The 14727-nt window shown below is 43.6% G+C and overlaps 1 protein-coding gene across 1 annotated transcript in view; it reads left to right on the top strand.

Annotated features, from left to right (window-relative positions):
- The window catches only part of LOC126177206 (methionine aminopeptidase 1), a 139342-nt gene that overhangs the window by 106244 nt on the left and 18371 nt on the right, over positions 1-14727 (top strand). The window contains exon 6 of the mRNA XM_049924438.1: positions 13509-13640. Within this exon, the coding sequence (XP_049780395.1) occupies positions 13509-13640 (132 nt within the window). The remainder of the gene's footprint in view (positions 1-13508; positions 13641-14727) is intronic.

Raw genomic sequence — 14727 nt, 5'->3', positions numbered from 1 at the left:
TGCCATCTATTATATATCTTGACACATGATCCTTGTGAAAGCAGTTAACCATAATAAAGTATTAAAAGTGACAAGGTGCCATAGTTGTGCCCTATTATTACTATTCACTACTTTAGGTCTTCTAAGTAACCTGTAATTTTGTAATTTTTGTTACTTGGGAAGATCGTTTTTAGGTGCCTTTTTAAATAAATATGTTTCAGTAATCATTTTCACTTCCTTTGGCAACTTATTATACAATTTTATTGTCTGATATAAAGTGCTGTTTTGAGCTTTTGTGTTTGTTTTTCCTGGATAAATGTAACTCCAAGATGCTTCTTATTCCATGATTATATTTGCTATAGTACTGTATGCAATACCTGATACAGCCTGCGGCACCAGGCTGCTGGTGCACTTGCACTTCAAATCACCTGTGCAGGCCGGCCAGCAGAGGCCACCTGCTGTGGGACACAGAACTTATTTACACGGCATGGCAGCTGCCGCGCCATTCACCAGAGCCCCCCTCTATATAAGGACAATGCAACAGGCACACTCTCTCAGATGTGTTCTTATCATTTACTTGTATCAACTTCTACTTTTGTTGTACCTTTGTAAGTTGGTGAATAAACTTTGGTTTATTGTGGCTGTACTATGTTTGTGTCTTGCATTACAACACAACTGGCGGTGAGTGTGGCGATCACTTTCATGTGCTCTGTCTTTTAAGTGTTCCTGCAGTTCTTCTGGCAATGGAAGCAGTGCGCAAATCTCTCCTTGAGCACCAGCAGGAGCAGCAGGCTCTTATGGTTGGTTTTGCAAAGTGTTGACCACATTGACTATGCGCAGGCTCGATTGCCATTAGCATCCCACCCACCCGCTCCTTTATGACTTTGCAGCCTAAGACTGGGAGGCTTATGAGAAGTGGCTTTGGCAGCAATTCCTTGTCTTTAGTGTCAGTAATGCAAACACGTGTAAGGTTTTTTTTTACTTTCCTGTCTTTCTCCTTAGATTTACCGGATGTTGTGCTTCAGGAACCTGTGTACCTTTCATTTGATGAAATGTGTTGGTTGTTGTTGAATTAGCACTGTAAACGCTTTCATGTTACTGCAATGTGTGTCAAGATTGTCATTGTCAGAAACAGCGCCACCAGCCCTATCAGGTGTGGATGGTTGAACTCAACAGCCTCAGTCACAACGTCAGTTTGTTACTGATGCTCATCATGATTCGTATGCTGATTCTGTGGTCTATTATGCTGTCATTCAGTTAGCTCCCGACAAGGAGGTGCGACAGTGCTCATTGCAGTGTGAAAATCCATCTTTGGCTGAAGTGTTAAATATTTCTCAATCTTTCGAGCTATCTCACGCTCTGGGTGATCAGATTGAGGCTGGGTACATCACCGTATAACTTCTGTTACTGGTAGTCGGCCGTCAATCAATCCTTGGGGGAGGGCGATATAGCACCCGTACAAGTGTGTCTCAGGTTACTCGGTGTTCGGTGAGTATAAGAAGCAGCATGTTTCAATTTTGGGGCACTTTATGACTCCCATGTGTGTAAATCTGTGATTTGTTCCTTGACTTTCTTGGTAGTGGATGATGCTGGTGCTGACAATTTTTTTCATCTGGATGCTTTCAGTGCTTTTGGTTTTTCCATTTAGGATGTGGTGCACCTCATTTCAGAGCAAGTACCTAACCATCTCTGTGTTCTGAGTTCTCGGGTGTGCCTTTAATTTTGCAGCCCACAGGTCCTGAAACCAATGGCGTGTCTCCACTTTTTCTGGGCTCGCCCTATTCCTGTGGCTTTGCACAATCAAGTGAAATAGGAGTTGGACAGGTTGACGTCGTTAGGTGTCGTACAACTGATTACATCAAGTCAGTGCACTCTACACTCATGATTTAAAAAAAAGAAAACGGCTAGTCAGCTTCGCCTCTGCAGCGACTTTAAAGTTTCATTTAACACTCCATATATCATTGATACCTACCTTTTGCCGCTTCAGAATGAGTTACGGCTAAACTCATCAGGAGCCAGTTTTTCTCCAAAACTGATTTATCTGAAGCCTGTTTACAGCTTCTGTTTGACAAGAATTCTAAATGGCTCGTTGTGACTAACATGTGTTTCCGGTTGTACCAATATCTATGCCTCCCATTGAATGTCACTAACACCCTGTCAATTTTTCAGTGTGTTTTGGAAGAATTGACGATGTCCGGTCTTTGGTGCATGAACTATCTTGATGATATTGTTATCAAGTGTGCATCCACAGAAGAGCATTTACGTAATTTATGCACCTTGTTGACGTCTTTCATACTGCGGGGGTTGAAATGCGACTTCGCCATGTCACCCTTGTTTTGAGTCATCCATTGTGTATTTGGGGTTTGATGTTTCTTGGTATAATGTTGAGCCTTTATGTCATCATTTCACCACCGTCACAGCTCTGCCTTGCTCTACCAATGTCAAAGAACTGCAGTCATGTTTAAGTAAAATTGCACGCTATACAAATTCATTCAGAGGACAGCCACATTGGCACATCTCCTGCACAAGTTGCTTCACAAGAATGTTCCTTTTCAGTGGATGCCTGCTGGCGAGTGTGTTCACACTTTGAAATATAAATTATGTTCTGTACCATGTATGGTTAGTTTCCATCCTGGTTGCCACCTGGTTTTGGGTACGGGTGCCTCTCGGTATGGACTAGGGCTGTTCTTGCATGTAGATCTGAGGATGGTTCTGAACATCCAATAGCTTACATGTCAAAAACGCTAAACTTCGCACAACAGCACTTGCTATCTTTCACACCCTCAAAGTTTCATGTGTTTTTTGTATGGATCTACCTCATCATTACTGACTACAAGGCCTTGTTTTTATTGTCTAGTCCTTCTGATACATTGCCCAACAAAAGAGCACATTTCCCCCAGAACATTGGGGCTTATTTCTGTCTCACTACGACAGTGAAATACAGTTTCAGCATACCATGCAACATGCCAGATGGGGCCAGATCCTACTATTGACCAGGATAAACTCCCTTGTTTGCCCTTAGATATTGAGGCACAGTGTAGAGTGGAAGGGTTTCTTATTAAAAGTGCCTGGATCACAACTGCTGTCACTGGCAGTCTGGTTGTACATAAAGTTGTTCATCTCGTTCAGTCCTTCGGGCAGGGCTTCTGATCCTTTGTGTAACTATTTTGCCCTCTGTCACCTCCTTCCAGTGTTTGACAGGCTGTCATCCAATGTTGTGAACCCAGCTGCCCTACAGCAGAATGCACGCCATCTCCCATGTCCAGGCCCTACGCGGCCTTCGAGGTGACCCCTTCTTTCATCTTCCTTTTCTTACGATGGCACTTATTCACTGGAATATTCGCAGCATTCGCTCCAACCAAGAGGACTTGAAGTTGCTGCTCCGCTTGCACCGTCCGCTCGTCATAGCCCTCCAGGAAACGAAGCTACGCCCATGCGATCAAATTGCCTTGGCACACTACACCTCTGTGCGTTTTGACCTACCCCCTATGGTAGGTATCCCAGCTCATGGAGGGGTTATGTTGCTGGTCCGGGATGATATTTACTACGATCCCATCACGTTGCACACCAGCCTGCAGGCAGTTGCCATCCGCATTACTCTCCCCACTTTACGTTTTCCTTTTGTACCGTTTACACTCCATCGTCATCTGCCGTTACCAGGGCAGACATGATGCAACTTATTGCTCAGCTACCTGCACCATTTTTGTTAACTGGAGACTTCAATGCCCACCATCCCCTTTGGGGCTCTCCAGCATCCTGCCCGAGGGGCTCCTTGTTAGCAGACCTTTTCAACCAGCTCAATCTTGTCTGCCTCAATACTGGCGCCCCTACTTTTCTTTCGGACACATCTCACACCTATTCCCATTTAGACCTCTCTATATGTACTCCCCAACTTGCACGCCGGTTTGAGTGGTATGCACTTTCTGATACATATTCGAGCGACCACTTCCCGTGTGTTATCCATCTCCTGCAGCATACCCCCTCTCCGTGCTCCTCTAATTGGACCATCTCCAAGGCAGACTGGGGGCTCTTCTCTTCCAGGGCGACCTTTCAGGATCAAACCTTCACAAGCTGCGATCGTCAGGTCGCACACCTCACGGAAGTCATTCTCGCTGCTGCTGAATATTCCATCCCTCACCCTACTTCTTCTCCACGTCGCGTACCGGTCCCCTGGTGGACCGCAGCATGTAGAGACGCTTTACGTGCTCGTCGACGTGCTTTACGCACATTTCAACGCCACCCTACAGTGGCGAATTGTATCAATTATAAACGATTACGTGCTCAGTGTCGTCGTATTATCAAAGAAAGCAAGAAAGCCAGCTGGGCTGCTTTCACAAGCACCTTCAACAGTTTTACTCCTTCTTCTGTTGTCTGGGGTAGCCTGCGCCGGCTATCTGGCACTATGGTCCACTCACCAGTTTCTGGCTTGAAGGTCGCGAATGACGTCCTTGTGGCCCCTGAGGCTGTCTCCAATGCCTTCGGCTGCTTTTTCGCAGAGGTTTCGAGCTCCGCTCATTACCACCCTGCCTTCCTCCCCCGCAAACAGGCAGAGGAGGCTAGGCCACCTAACTTCCGCTCCTCGAATTGTGAAAGTTATAGTGCCCCATTCACCATGCGGGAACTCGAAAACGCACTTGGCCGATCACGGTCCTCCGCTCCAGGGCCAGATTCTATTCATATTCAGATGCTGAAGAACCTTTCTCCTGCGGGTAAAGGTTTTCTTCTTCGTACATACAATCGCATCTGGATTGAGGGACATGTTCCCGCATGCTGGCGCGAGTCTATTGTTGTCCCGATTCCTAAGCCGGGGAAGGACAAGCACTTGCCTTCCAGTTATCGACCTATCTCGCTTACCAGCTGTGTCTGTAAAGTGATGGAGCGAATGGTTAACTCTCGATTGGTTTGGCTGCTCGAGTCTCGACGCCTACTTACCAATGTACAATGTGGATTTCGTAGGCGCCGCTCTGCTGTTGACCATCTGGTTACCTTGTCGACCTTCATTATGAATAACTTCTTGCGGAAGCGCCCGACCGCGGCTGTGTTCTTTGATTTGGAGAAGGCTTACGACACCTGTTGGAGGGCGGGCATTCTCCGCACCATGCATACATGGGGCCTTCGCGGTCGCCTCCCTCTTTTTATTCGTTCCTTTTTAATGGATCGACAGTTCAGGGTACGTGTGGGTTCTGTCCTGTCCGACACCTTTCGCCAGGAGAATGGGGTGCCACAGGGCTCAGTTTTGAGCGTCGCTCTCTTCGCCATCGCGATCAATCCAATAATGGATTGCCTCCCAGCTGATGTATCAGGCTCCCTTTTCGTGGACGATTTTACCATCTATTGCAGCGCGCAGTGTACACGTGTCCTGGAGCGCTGTCTTCAGCGTTCTCTTGACCGTCTTTACTCCTGGAGTGTCGCCAATGGCTTCCGTTTTTCTGCCGAGAAGACGGTCTGTATTAACTTCTGGCGCTACAAAGAGTTTCTCCCACCGTCCTTACGACTCGGTCCCGTTGCTCTCCCAATCGTGGAGACAACCAAATTTTTAGGCCTTACATTTGACAGGAAACTTAGCTGGTCTCCACATGTGTCATATTTGGCCGCCCGTTGTACCCGTTCTTTAAATGTCCTCCGTGTTCTCAGTGGTATGTCGTGGGGAGCGGATCGAACCGTCCTACTTTGTCTATATCGGTCGATCGTCCGCTCCAAGCTGGATTATGGGAGCTTCGTATACTCCTCTGCACGGCCATCCATCTTACGCCGCCTCAACTCCATACAACATCGGGGTTTACGACTTGCGATCGGAGCATTTTATACTAGTCCCGTAGAGAGTCTTCATGCTGACGCTGGCGAATTGCCACTCACCTACCGGCGCGATATACTGCTTTGTCGGTATGCCTGTCGGCTACTGTCAATGCCCGACCATCCGTCTTATCGTTCCTTTTTTGACGACTCTCTTGACCGTCAATACGGGTTGTATATCTCTGCCCTGCTACCCCTTGGAGTTCGCTTTCGTCGCCTCCTTCAACACCTTAATTTTTCACTCCCTGCAACCTTTCGAGTGGGCGAGAGCCACACGCCACCTTGGCTCCAGGCTCAGGTCCGCGTTCACCTTGACCTCAGCTCGCTCCCAAAAGAGGTTACCCCCGGTTCGGTCTACCACTCCCGTTTTTTGGAACTTCGTTCGAAGTTCATCAACATGACTTTCATTTATACAGATGGCTCTAAGACCAATGACGGGGTCGGGTGTTCCTTTATTGTCGGGGCACGAAGTTTCAAATACCGGCTCCATGGCCATTGTTCGGTCTTCACAGCTGAGCTCTTTGCCCTCTACCAGGCTGTTCTTTACATCTGCCGCCACCGACATTCTGCTTATGTCATCTGTTCAGATTCCCTGAGCGCCATCCAGAGCCTCAGTGATCCGTACCCGGTTCACCCTTTCGTACACCGGATCCAACGATCTCTTCAGCAGCTGGTGGATGTCGGTTCTCCGGTTAGCTTTATGTGGGTTCCTGGCCATGTCGGTATCCCTGGGAACGAAGCTGCAGATGCCGCGGCCAAGGCTGCGGTCCTCCAGCCTCGGACAGCTTCTTGTTGTGTCCCTTCATCCGATTTTAGCAGGGTCATTTGTCAGCGCATTTTATCGCTGTGGCATGCCGATTGGGCTGCACTTACCGACAACAAGCTTCGGGCCTTAAAACCTCTTCCCGTGGCTTGGACGTCCTCCTCACGCCCTTCTCGGCGGGAGGAGGTCGTTTTAGCCCGGTTAAGAATTGGACACTGCCGGTTCAGCCATCGCCATCTGCTGACGGCTGAGCCGGCGCCGTTCTGCCCATGTGGGCACTTGCTGACGGTTAGACACATTTTAATGTCCTGTCCAGATCTTAACACACTGCGCCTAGATCTTAACCTGCCAAATACTTTCGATGCCATTTTAGCGGATGACCCACGAGCAGCTGCTCGTGTTCTTCGTTTTATCAGTTTGACAAACCTCGCTAAGGACGTTTGATGATGCTGTTTTTTAATCCTATGCCTGTCAGTCTGTCTTTTATCGTGTTTTCCCTTTTAGTTGTTGTTGTCAACTTGTGCCTCGCGGTGCATTCTTCGAGTAGTCAGGGCGCTAATGACCATTGAAGTTGTGCGCCCTAAAACAACAAAAAAAAAAAAAAAATCTCCCATGTTGGTGGGTGGGGGTGGGATCTCTTGTATTAAGACCTTAGGCTGTCGGCGTGTGTTTTGGCCTGACATTGATGGCAACATTGTACTGTTCATCATGTGCTACCTGACAGGCAACACCACGGGCGATGCTTTATCTGTGGCTCACACTGCAGCCTCTGTGGGAATGCGTCCATGTTGATTTCACGGGGCCCTTCCTCAATTCTTACCGGTTGTTGGTTGCCTTTCCTTTCTCTGAAACATTATATATTGTGCTTCAACATCAGCCAAGGCTACAATTCTGGCCCTGTCCAAAATTTTTTCGTAAAAGGCTTGCCTTGTATGCTTGTGACAGATAAGTCTGCCCAGTGTGTCTCAGATATTTTGTGATTTTGGAGCCTGCTCAAGGCAATCACCACATGACTCCTCCCCCTTTCCACTGCCAGTCTAATGGTGAGGTGGAATGCCTCATCTGCAAGATTGAGGTTCGCATGAAATAGCGCATCTTCCACGAGCCACACCTCAACACTTTCCTTGAATTCATACAAGTTTACACCCGTGGAGGATCGGAGTCTGGCTGAGATGCTCCATGGTCACTAGCGACGTACCGTCTCGCATCTGCTCATACCGCCCACCAACGGCAGTTTGTGCGACCATTGTTGCAGTTCGCACCTTGCTCCATTGTCTGGGCTTGGGATTTGTCCCCCGATCAAAGTGGATTATGATATATATATATATATATATATATATATATATATATATAAAAAGAAAGATGATGAGACTTACCAAACAAAAGCGCTGGCAGGTCGATAGACACACAAACATACACACAAAAAAAAAAAAAAACACAAACATACACACAAAAATCTAGCTTTCGCAACCAACGGTTGCCTCGTCAGGAAAGAGGGAAGGAGAAGGAAAGACAAAAGGATATGGGTTTTAAGGGAGAGGGTAAGGAGTCATTCCAATCCCGGGAGCGGAAAGACTTTCCTTAGGGGGAAAAAAGGACAGGTATACACTCGCGCGCGCGCGCACACACACACACACACACACACACACACACACACACACACACACACATATCCATCCGCATATACACAGACACTATATATATATATATATATATATATATATATATATATATATATATAAAAACAAAGATGATGTGACTTACCAAATGAAAGTGGTGGCAGGTCGACAGACACACAAACGAACACAAACATACACACAAAATTCAAGCTTTCGCAACAAACTGTTGCCTCATCAGGAAAGAGGGAAGGAGAGGGAAAGACGAAAGGATGTGGGTTTTAAGGGAGAGGGTAAGGAGTCATTCCAGTCCCGGGAGCGGAAAGACTTACCTTAGGGGGGAAAAAAGGACGGGTATACACTCGCGCACACACACACATATCCCAGCTGAAGGTGAGGCCTTTGAATAGGACAGAGGTTTCGGATTGGGAGAGAGGTTTGGAGGAAAGGTTAACTACTGAATTAGGGTGTTGTGGTGCCAGATTGTGTTGATCGGAATTTTGAGGTTTTGGAGGGAGTGGAGCTGGAAGTGGGAGATTGAGTAGATGGGAGAGACTGGGTTTGTGTGCAATGAGAGGTGGTTGAGGTTTGCTGGAAAGGTTGTGAAGGGTGAGTGAGTTGCCTTTCCGGAGGTGGGAAACCAGGAGATTGGATAGTTTTTTGAGGTGAAGGGTGGCATGGTGTTCTAATTGGCAGTTGGCCTGTAGGAGGATGCTCTGAATAGCCGGTGTGGATGTGGGAGAGGAAAGATTGAGGACTTTTATTAAGGATAGGAGTTGACGGGTGTGTTCATTGGCGGAGTTGATGTGTAGGTGAAGGATTAGGTGGGTGAGGGCAACGGATTGTTCAGTTTGGAACTGGTATAGGGACTGATGGAAAGAAGGGTTGCAGCCAGAGATGGGAACTTTAAGTGTGAGGCCTTTGGGGGTTATGCCAAATGTCAGACAAGCCTGAGAAAATAAAATATGTGAGCGTAATCTGGCTAGGGTGAAGGCATGTTTGCGGAGGGAATGTAAATAAAACTTAATGGGGTCGTTGTGGGGGTGTTGTGAGGGTGACATGGTATTAGAAGGTGGAAAGTTTAACATGAGGTTGAAATGAAAAAGAAAGATAGAAATATATGGGGATAGATAACTAGAAGCAATTGGAGATCTGGTATGAAAAAAGGCAAAAAAGTGTTGGTTAAGTTGATCCTGTGGTGAACTTGGGTTGGTAGACAGCGATGTGCAAAAAGGTTAGGTGGTTGTGTTGCCGCTAAATCACGTTAAAGGACGGAGAAATTCGGGAAAATTTCGAGAAAATTTCGAAAAAACGTATTAAAGGAGTGGTGTTGTGGTGAAAGATTACGAAACTGGGGCTAACAATTGTAGAAATAATGACGTTAAAACCTGTGGGGAGCGGCTAAAATGATCAGTGATGTGCGAAAAACGGAAGTGGAAATAAAGTTAAAGTTATTAGAACTAGCCGAAACGGTTGTTAAAAACGTGAAAGCAGCTGTTATTGAACTAGAAACGGTGGATTTTATAGCAGCGGTAGTGTTGAAAGCGGAAAATAAAAATTTTTTTGGTTATGGTTGGGAAGTGGGTTTGTATTGTTGAGCATATATAAGCGGGATAAAATTGTATAGTAGATTACGGTAAAAGGGGAAGATGAATACAAAGTGAAACTACTGGTAAAAACAGAAAGAGAAAATAAAGAGAAAAAAGAGAAATAAGACGACAGGAAAGATTTCGAAATGCAAAGGCGACAATAACAAACGTAATTGTTGGGTTCAAATTAATGATATGGTTATAATAGAAGGAAACATTCCATGAAGGAAAAATATACCTAAAAACAAAGATGATGTGACTTACCAAATGAAAGTGGTGGCAGGTCGACAGACACACAAACGAACACAAACATACACACAAAATTCAAGCTTTCGCAACAAACTGTTGCCTCATCAGGAAAGAGGGAAGGAGAGGGAAAGACGAAAGGATGTGGGTTTTAAGGGAGAGGGTAAGGAGTCATTCCAGTCCCGGGAGCGGAAAGACTTACCTTAGGGGGAAAAAAGGACAGGTATACACTCGCGCGCGCACACACACACATGGGGATATGTGTGTGTGTGTGCGAGTGTATACCCGTCCTTTTTTCCCCCTAAGGTAAGTCTTTCCGCTCCCGGGACTGGAATGACTCCTTACCCTCTCCCTTAAAACCCACATCCTTTCGTCTTTCCCTCTCCTTCCCTCTTTCCTGATGAGGCAACAGTTTGTTGCGAAAGCTTGAATTTTGTGTGTATGTTTGTGTTCGTTTGTGTGTCTGTCGACCTGCCACCACTTTCATTTGGTAAGTCTCATCATATTTGTTTTTAGGTATATTTTTCCTTCGTGGAATGTTTCCTTCTATTATAACCATATATATATATATATATATATATATATATATATATATATATATATATATATGGTTATAATATATATATATATATATATATACACACTGCCGCAGAGGTTTTGGCGCCAGTATTTATCTTTGTGCCTACAAAGCATGCCTGTGTAGCGCTACATATATTCGACGGCAGAAGTTAGTTGTGCCAGCACCTACCAACATTTTTCAGAACTTCCGCTTGCTTTGCACTCAATTCTAAGCCGCAGGCGGTTTTTTGGATTACAAAAACCGGTAAAAAAAGTGCAGCTTAGATTCGAGTAAATACAGTAACCAGCCACAATGGGGTGTTTTACGTGATTGTGGATTTTAGGAAGCATGTAAGAAGATAGGAGTGCGTGCATCAGTGCATGATGGGAGAGGCAACCGGGTGGTAAAGATGAGGAGAGAGATGGTCTCCAGGGAGAGGTTCTGGGATGCACCTAAGGATTTGAAGTAACGCTAGCGATCGTGCTGGTTTTCTGGAATGGGATCACTGTGGCAGGGTTTGTAGATGGATGAATCTGACAGCTGGTGGAGTCCTTCTGTCAGATAATCCTTGCAGTTCAAAGCAACAGTGGTGTAGCCTTTGTCAGCTGATAGGATTACAAGGTCAGGATCAGTTTTTAGGTGGTAGATTGCAGTTTTTCTGCAGATTTAAGGTGGGTTTGCTTGTTAAGTGATTGGGGAGTGATGCCAATGCAGGGTTTGAGGTTCAGAAATTCTGGATAATTAGCAGGGGGTGATTTAGTGGGCAGTGGGGTTTGATCATGGTTGGATGGAGGACTGAACTGAGCCAGACAGGGCTCAACATTGGTCTTTGGTTGAGTCTGATTGGTAGGATTGGTTGCGAAAAGTGTGTTCACTATAGAGACTGGGAGGAGGAGAGGTGGTCTTTAACAAGACCAGCATGATTGAATTTAGGAGTGGGGCAAAGGTGAGACCGTTAGAAAGCTGCTACCCCTCCCCCTCACTGGCCAAGACTCCTTATTACCATCACCACCCAGTTGCCTCTTCTATCATGCATTGCTGCACACAGTCTGGCTTCAGCTGCTAGAGACTGGGTCATTTGTGTGTGTGTGTGTGTGTGTGTGTGTGTGTGTGTGTTCATGAGTGATGAGTAGCAACTATCCTTTTCACAATATTATTATTTCAATAAAAGTGGTGTCTCTCCTGGATGCTTCCTTTAAAACATGACAGTGGTTGATAATATACAAGTTACATGAAAGTTAAGTTATTTGGTTAACACTAAGAAGCACTATTTCATTATCCAGCTCATAATGAACTTGTTATTAAAGATTATGTAAGTGACCTATAAATGTTGTAGTAAATGAGTTAAACCTTATTTATCCATTGAAGGCATGAAGTCTGTAAATGAGTCAACAATCATGTGTGATATTTCATTTATAAAAATCAGTCTCGATCACACATGTTATACAACTCTGATACATGAGAGGAATAAGACACTAAGTCCAGACAAGATGTTTGTTGCTTGTCATAAAATGGTGCATTTTCTGATCTAATTGCAGAAGCTTTTGGAAAAATTAAGTTAAAATTGGATTTCAGACAAAAGGCATGATTGGTTCACCACAAAGTTGGCAATGACAAGGACAAATATTTGGAATCCAGAGACTAAAAGATCAGTTGCCAAAATTGTGCAAGGTTTTATATTGGTTGGACTGGGAGGAATTTAAAGACTCGCTTAAAGTTCCAAATGTAAGGCCAAAATAAGAGTGGATTTGCTACTATTTGTATAAGGAAAAGCATGCAGCAGGAATTATGCATGAAAATATGGAAGTGTTAAATAGGGCTTTGAAACAACAGTATTATTGAATCTATTGGAGGAAATGGAGATCTGAGTCCTTAGAAAACAGATAGGGGTTATTGCTCAATGAATAGCAAGTGCTTAACTTGAATGCTTATTTTGATGTATTCAGGAATTTACTAAAACGAACAACACTGCCCAATTCTGCAAGCAATTTCACAGGAAAACGAAACAGTTCACACACTCTACCGTCAGGACTTTTATTAAATAACTATTGTTTCATTTATCATTTTCACATAAAGCTGTGTTTCATTCACCTTGTCATCCTGTAACGTTTTCCGTTAATAGATTCCACTGTATATTGCTTTTTACAATTTTTATTCAAATTTCACACAGTGGTGTTATTTATGTTGTCTTGATAATAGGTTTCTATTAATAAGTTATTACCTTTTACATGTTTTATTCAGATTTTAAGTATGGATTTTATTTTTGCATTTTGTATTTCAGTAAACACTAGGTAGCCCTGAATGGAATAACAAGTATATTATGAAAAGGGTAGATTGCTACTCACCACATAGAGGAGGCAAGGAGTTGCAGTCAGACCATGCATATTCTTTTTTATTTCATTGGATTTATGATACTAATTGCTAGTGTACTGCAGCCCTAGTGCCCTCTGTTGACTGTTTGTATAAGTGCAGGACACCCCCAGAACATTTTATGTTCCCATGTGTACAGATCATTGAACAATGACATTTGTATCTGAATACTTTTAATAGTACTTATAGCTGGTACATTCGGCTGCTAGCTGTGTTACCTTTTTATATATTCCTAGGTTTTCTTTGCATTTAGCCTTATCATCAAATTACTGTTTTATCTATTTTTTATTTAGAACATATTTGATGATGGCAGTTAAGCCAAAACCAGCAGTTTAAGTTGTATAACATATATGACGAAGACAAACATTTATAAATAAACCTTTATGGTAAGGGTGGGAAATTGAGTCCAGAGGATGAACTGAAAAGTGATTTTACTGTGATCGCTTTTTAATGATACTGATACAAATAATACTTATTTTCTGTTGCTGGATGTTTTACCAGTTCCTCACTAGTATTTGTAGTTACATAGATGAAAAATTCAAATATTGATTCAGAAATTCTTAAAATAACCATTATTACAATGTGTCCTTTAGTTGATGTCACTGTCTATCACCGGGGTTTCCATGGAGATCTCAATGAAACTTTCCTTGTGGGAAATGTAAGCCCTGAGGCCAAGAAACTGGTGAAAGTCACATCAGAGTGCCTTTTGCGTGCAATAAACATAGGTGAGTTTAAAATGAGTACAAATAACACTTTTGACACTTAAAAGTACTGGAGTTTTAGACATTACAATATCTTAGTATTATCTAGTCTAACAAATGTGAACAAAATGTTATTGGGGTTGTAGTCTGCAAAATATTAATTTATCATGTAGTGAGTTTACAGCCACTTTTATTAAATAAATGGGAACAATTAGAATGAATGTGAAAATGAAGCACCAGTGTTGATAATATTGACATCTATTCTTAGACAAATTCTAGCACTTTTTGGGGAAAAGATTATGTACATAATTTGCTTTAAGCATCGTTGTTAGCAATTACGTCATAAGCTGCTGCTATTTCATAAATTTCTGTGAAGAATAAGAACTGACATATCATATCTGCAATCATTTTAATGTAAATTGTTATTACTAGGGACCTGAAAATGTAGCAACAATTGCAAGCAAAATTTGCTTGGTGGGGAAGCTTTTCAGCTGGAATGTTTGCTTTTGTAAAAATATCTTTTTTTCATATTTGGGATCTATTTAAGCTTTCAACAAATGATTTTTCTGTTGAGAAGCAACAGCATTTTCCCACCTGTGAACAGCGTGCTTCTATGATTTAAGGTGTTTCTCAACATTATTTTTATTTTCCAACCCAACTTCATACTCGCAAAATATGCTGTATATTGATTTGAGTCTTTCTTGGGCATTCATAATCATTTGACTCGTACTTGACAACGCTGTGGATAGAACTGACAAGATATTCAGCGTAGAAGTAGAACTGAAAATAACTCAATTTGCACATTAAGGAAAGATTTTTGGCATGATCGAAATATATTCACAGGTTTTGATTCCGGTTGCTATAGCGTGAAGTGCAGACGTAATAAACTGGCAGTTAGCCATGAGTGTCAGCAAATTAGAATTTTGACTGCGCAAGGTGAGAGGAGCGATGCAGGGAAACAGTGTCTCCTCCTTGCTGGGCAGCCACTCTACTTCTGTGTTCCGTTTTTCTGCGAAAGCTGAAATAACTTGTGGTCATGGGGATAATTGATGCCTTCTGGTATTGTGAGGATCATAATCGAATTTTATAATGGACGAAGATAAATCTTTTC

This window comes from Schistocerca cancellata, chromosome 1 (assembly GCF_023864275.1).
Source record: "Schistocerca cancellata isolate TAMUIC-IGC-003103 chromosome 1, iqSchCanc2.1, whole genome shotgun sequence".
NCBI lineage: Eukaryota > Metazoa > Arthropoda > Insecta > Orthoptera > Acrididae > Schistocerca > Schistocerca cancellata.
Note: the sequence above shows the minus strand (reverse complement) of the source record. Positions and strands in the feature narration are given on the sequence as shown.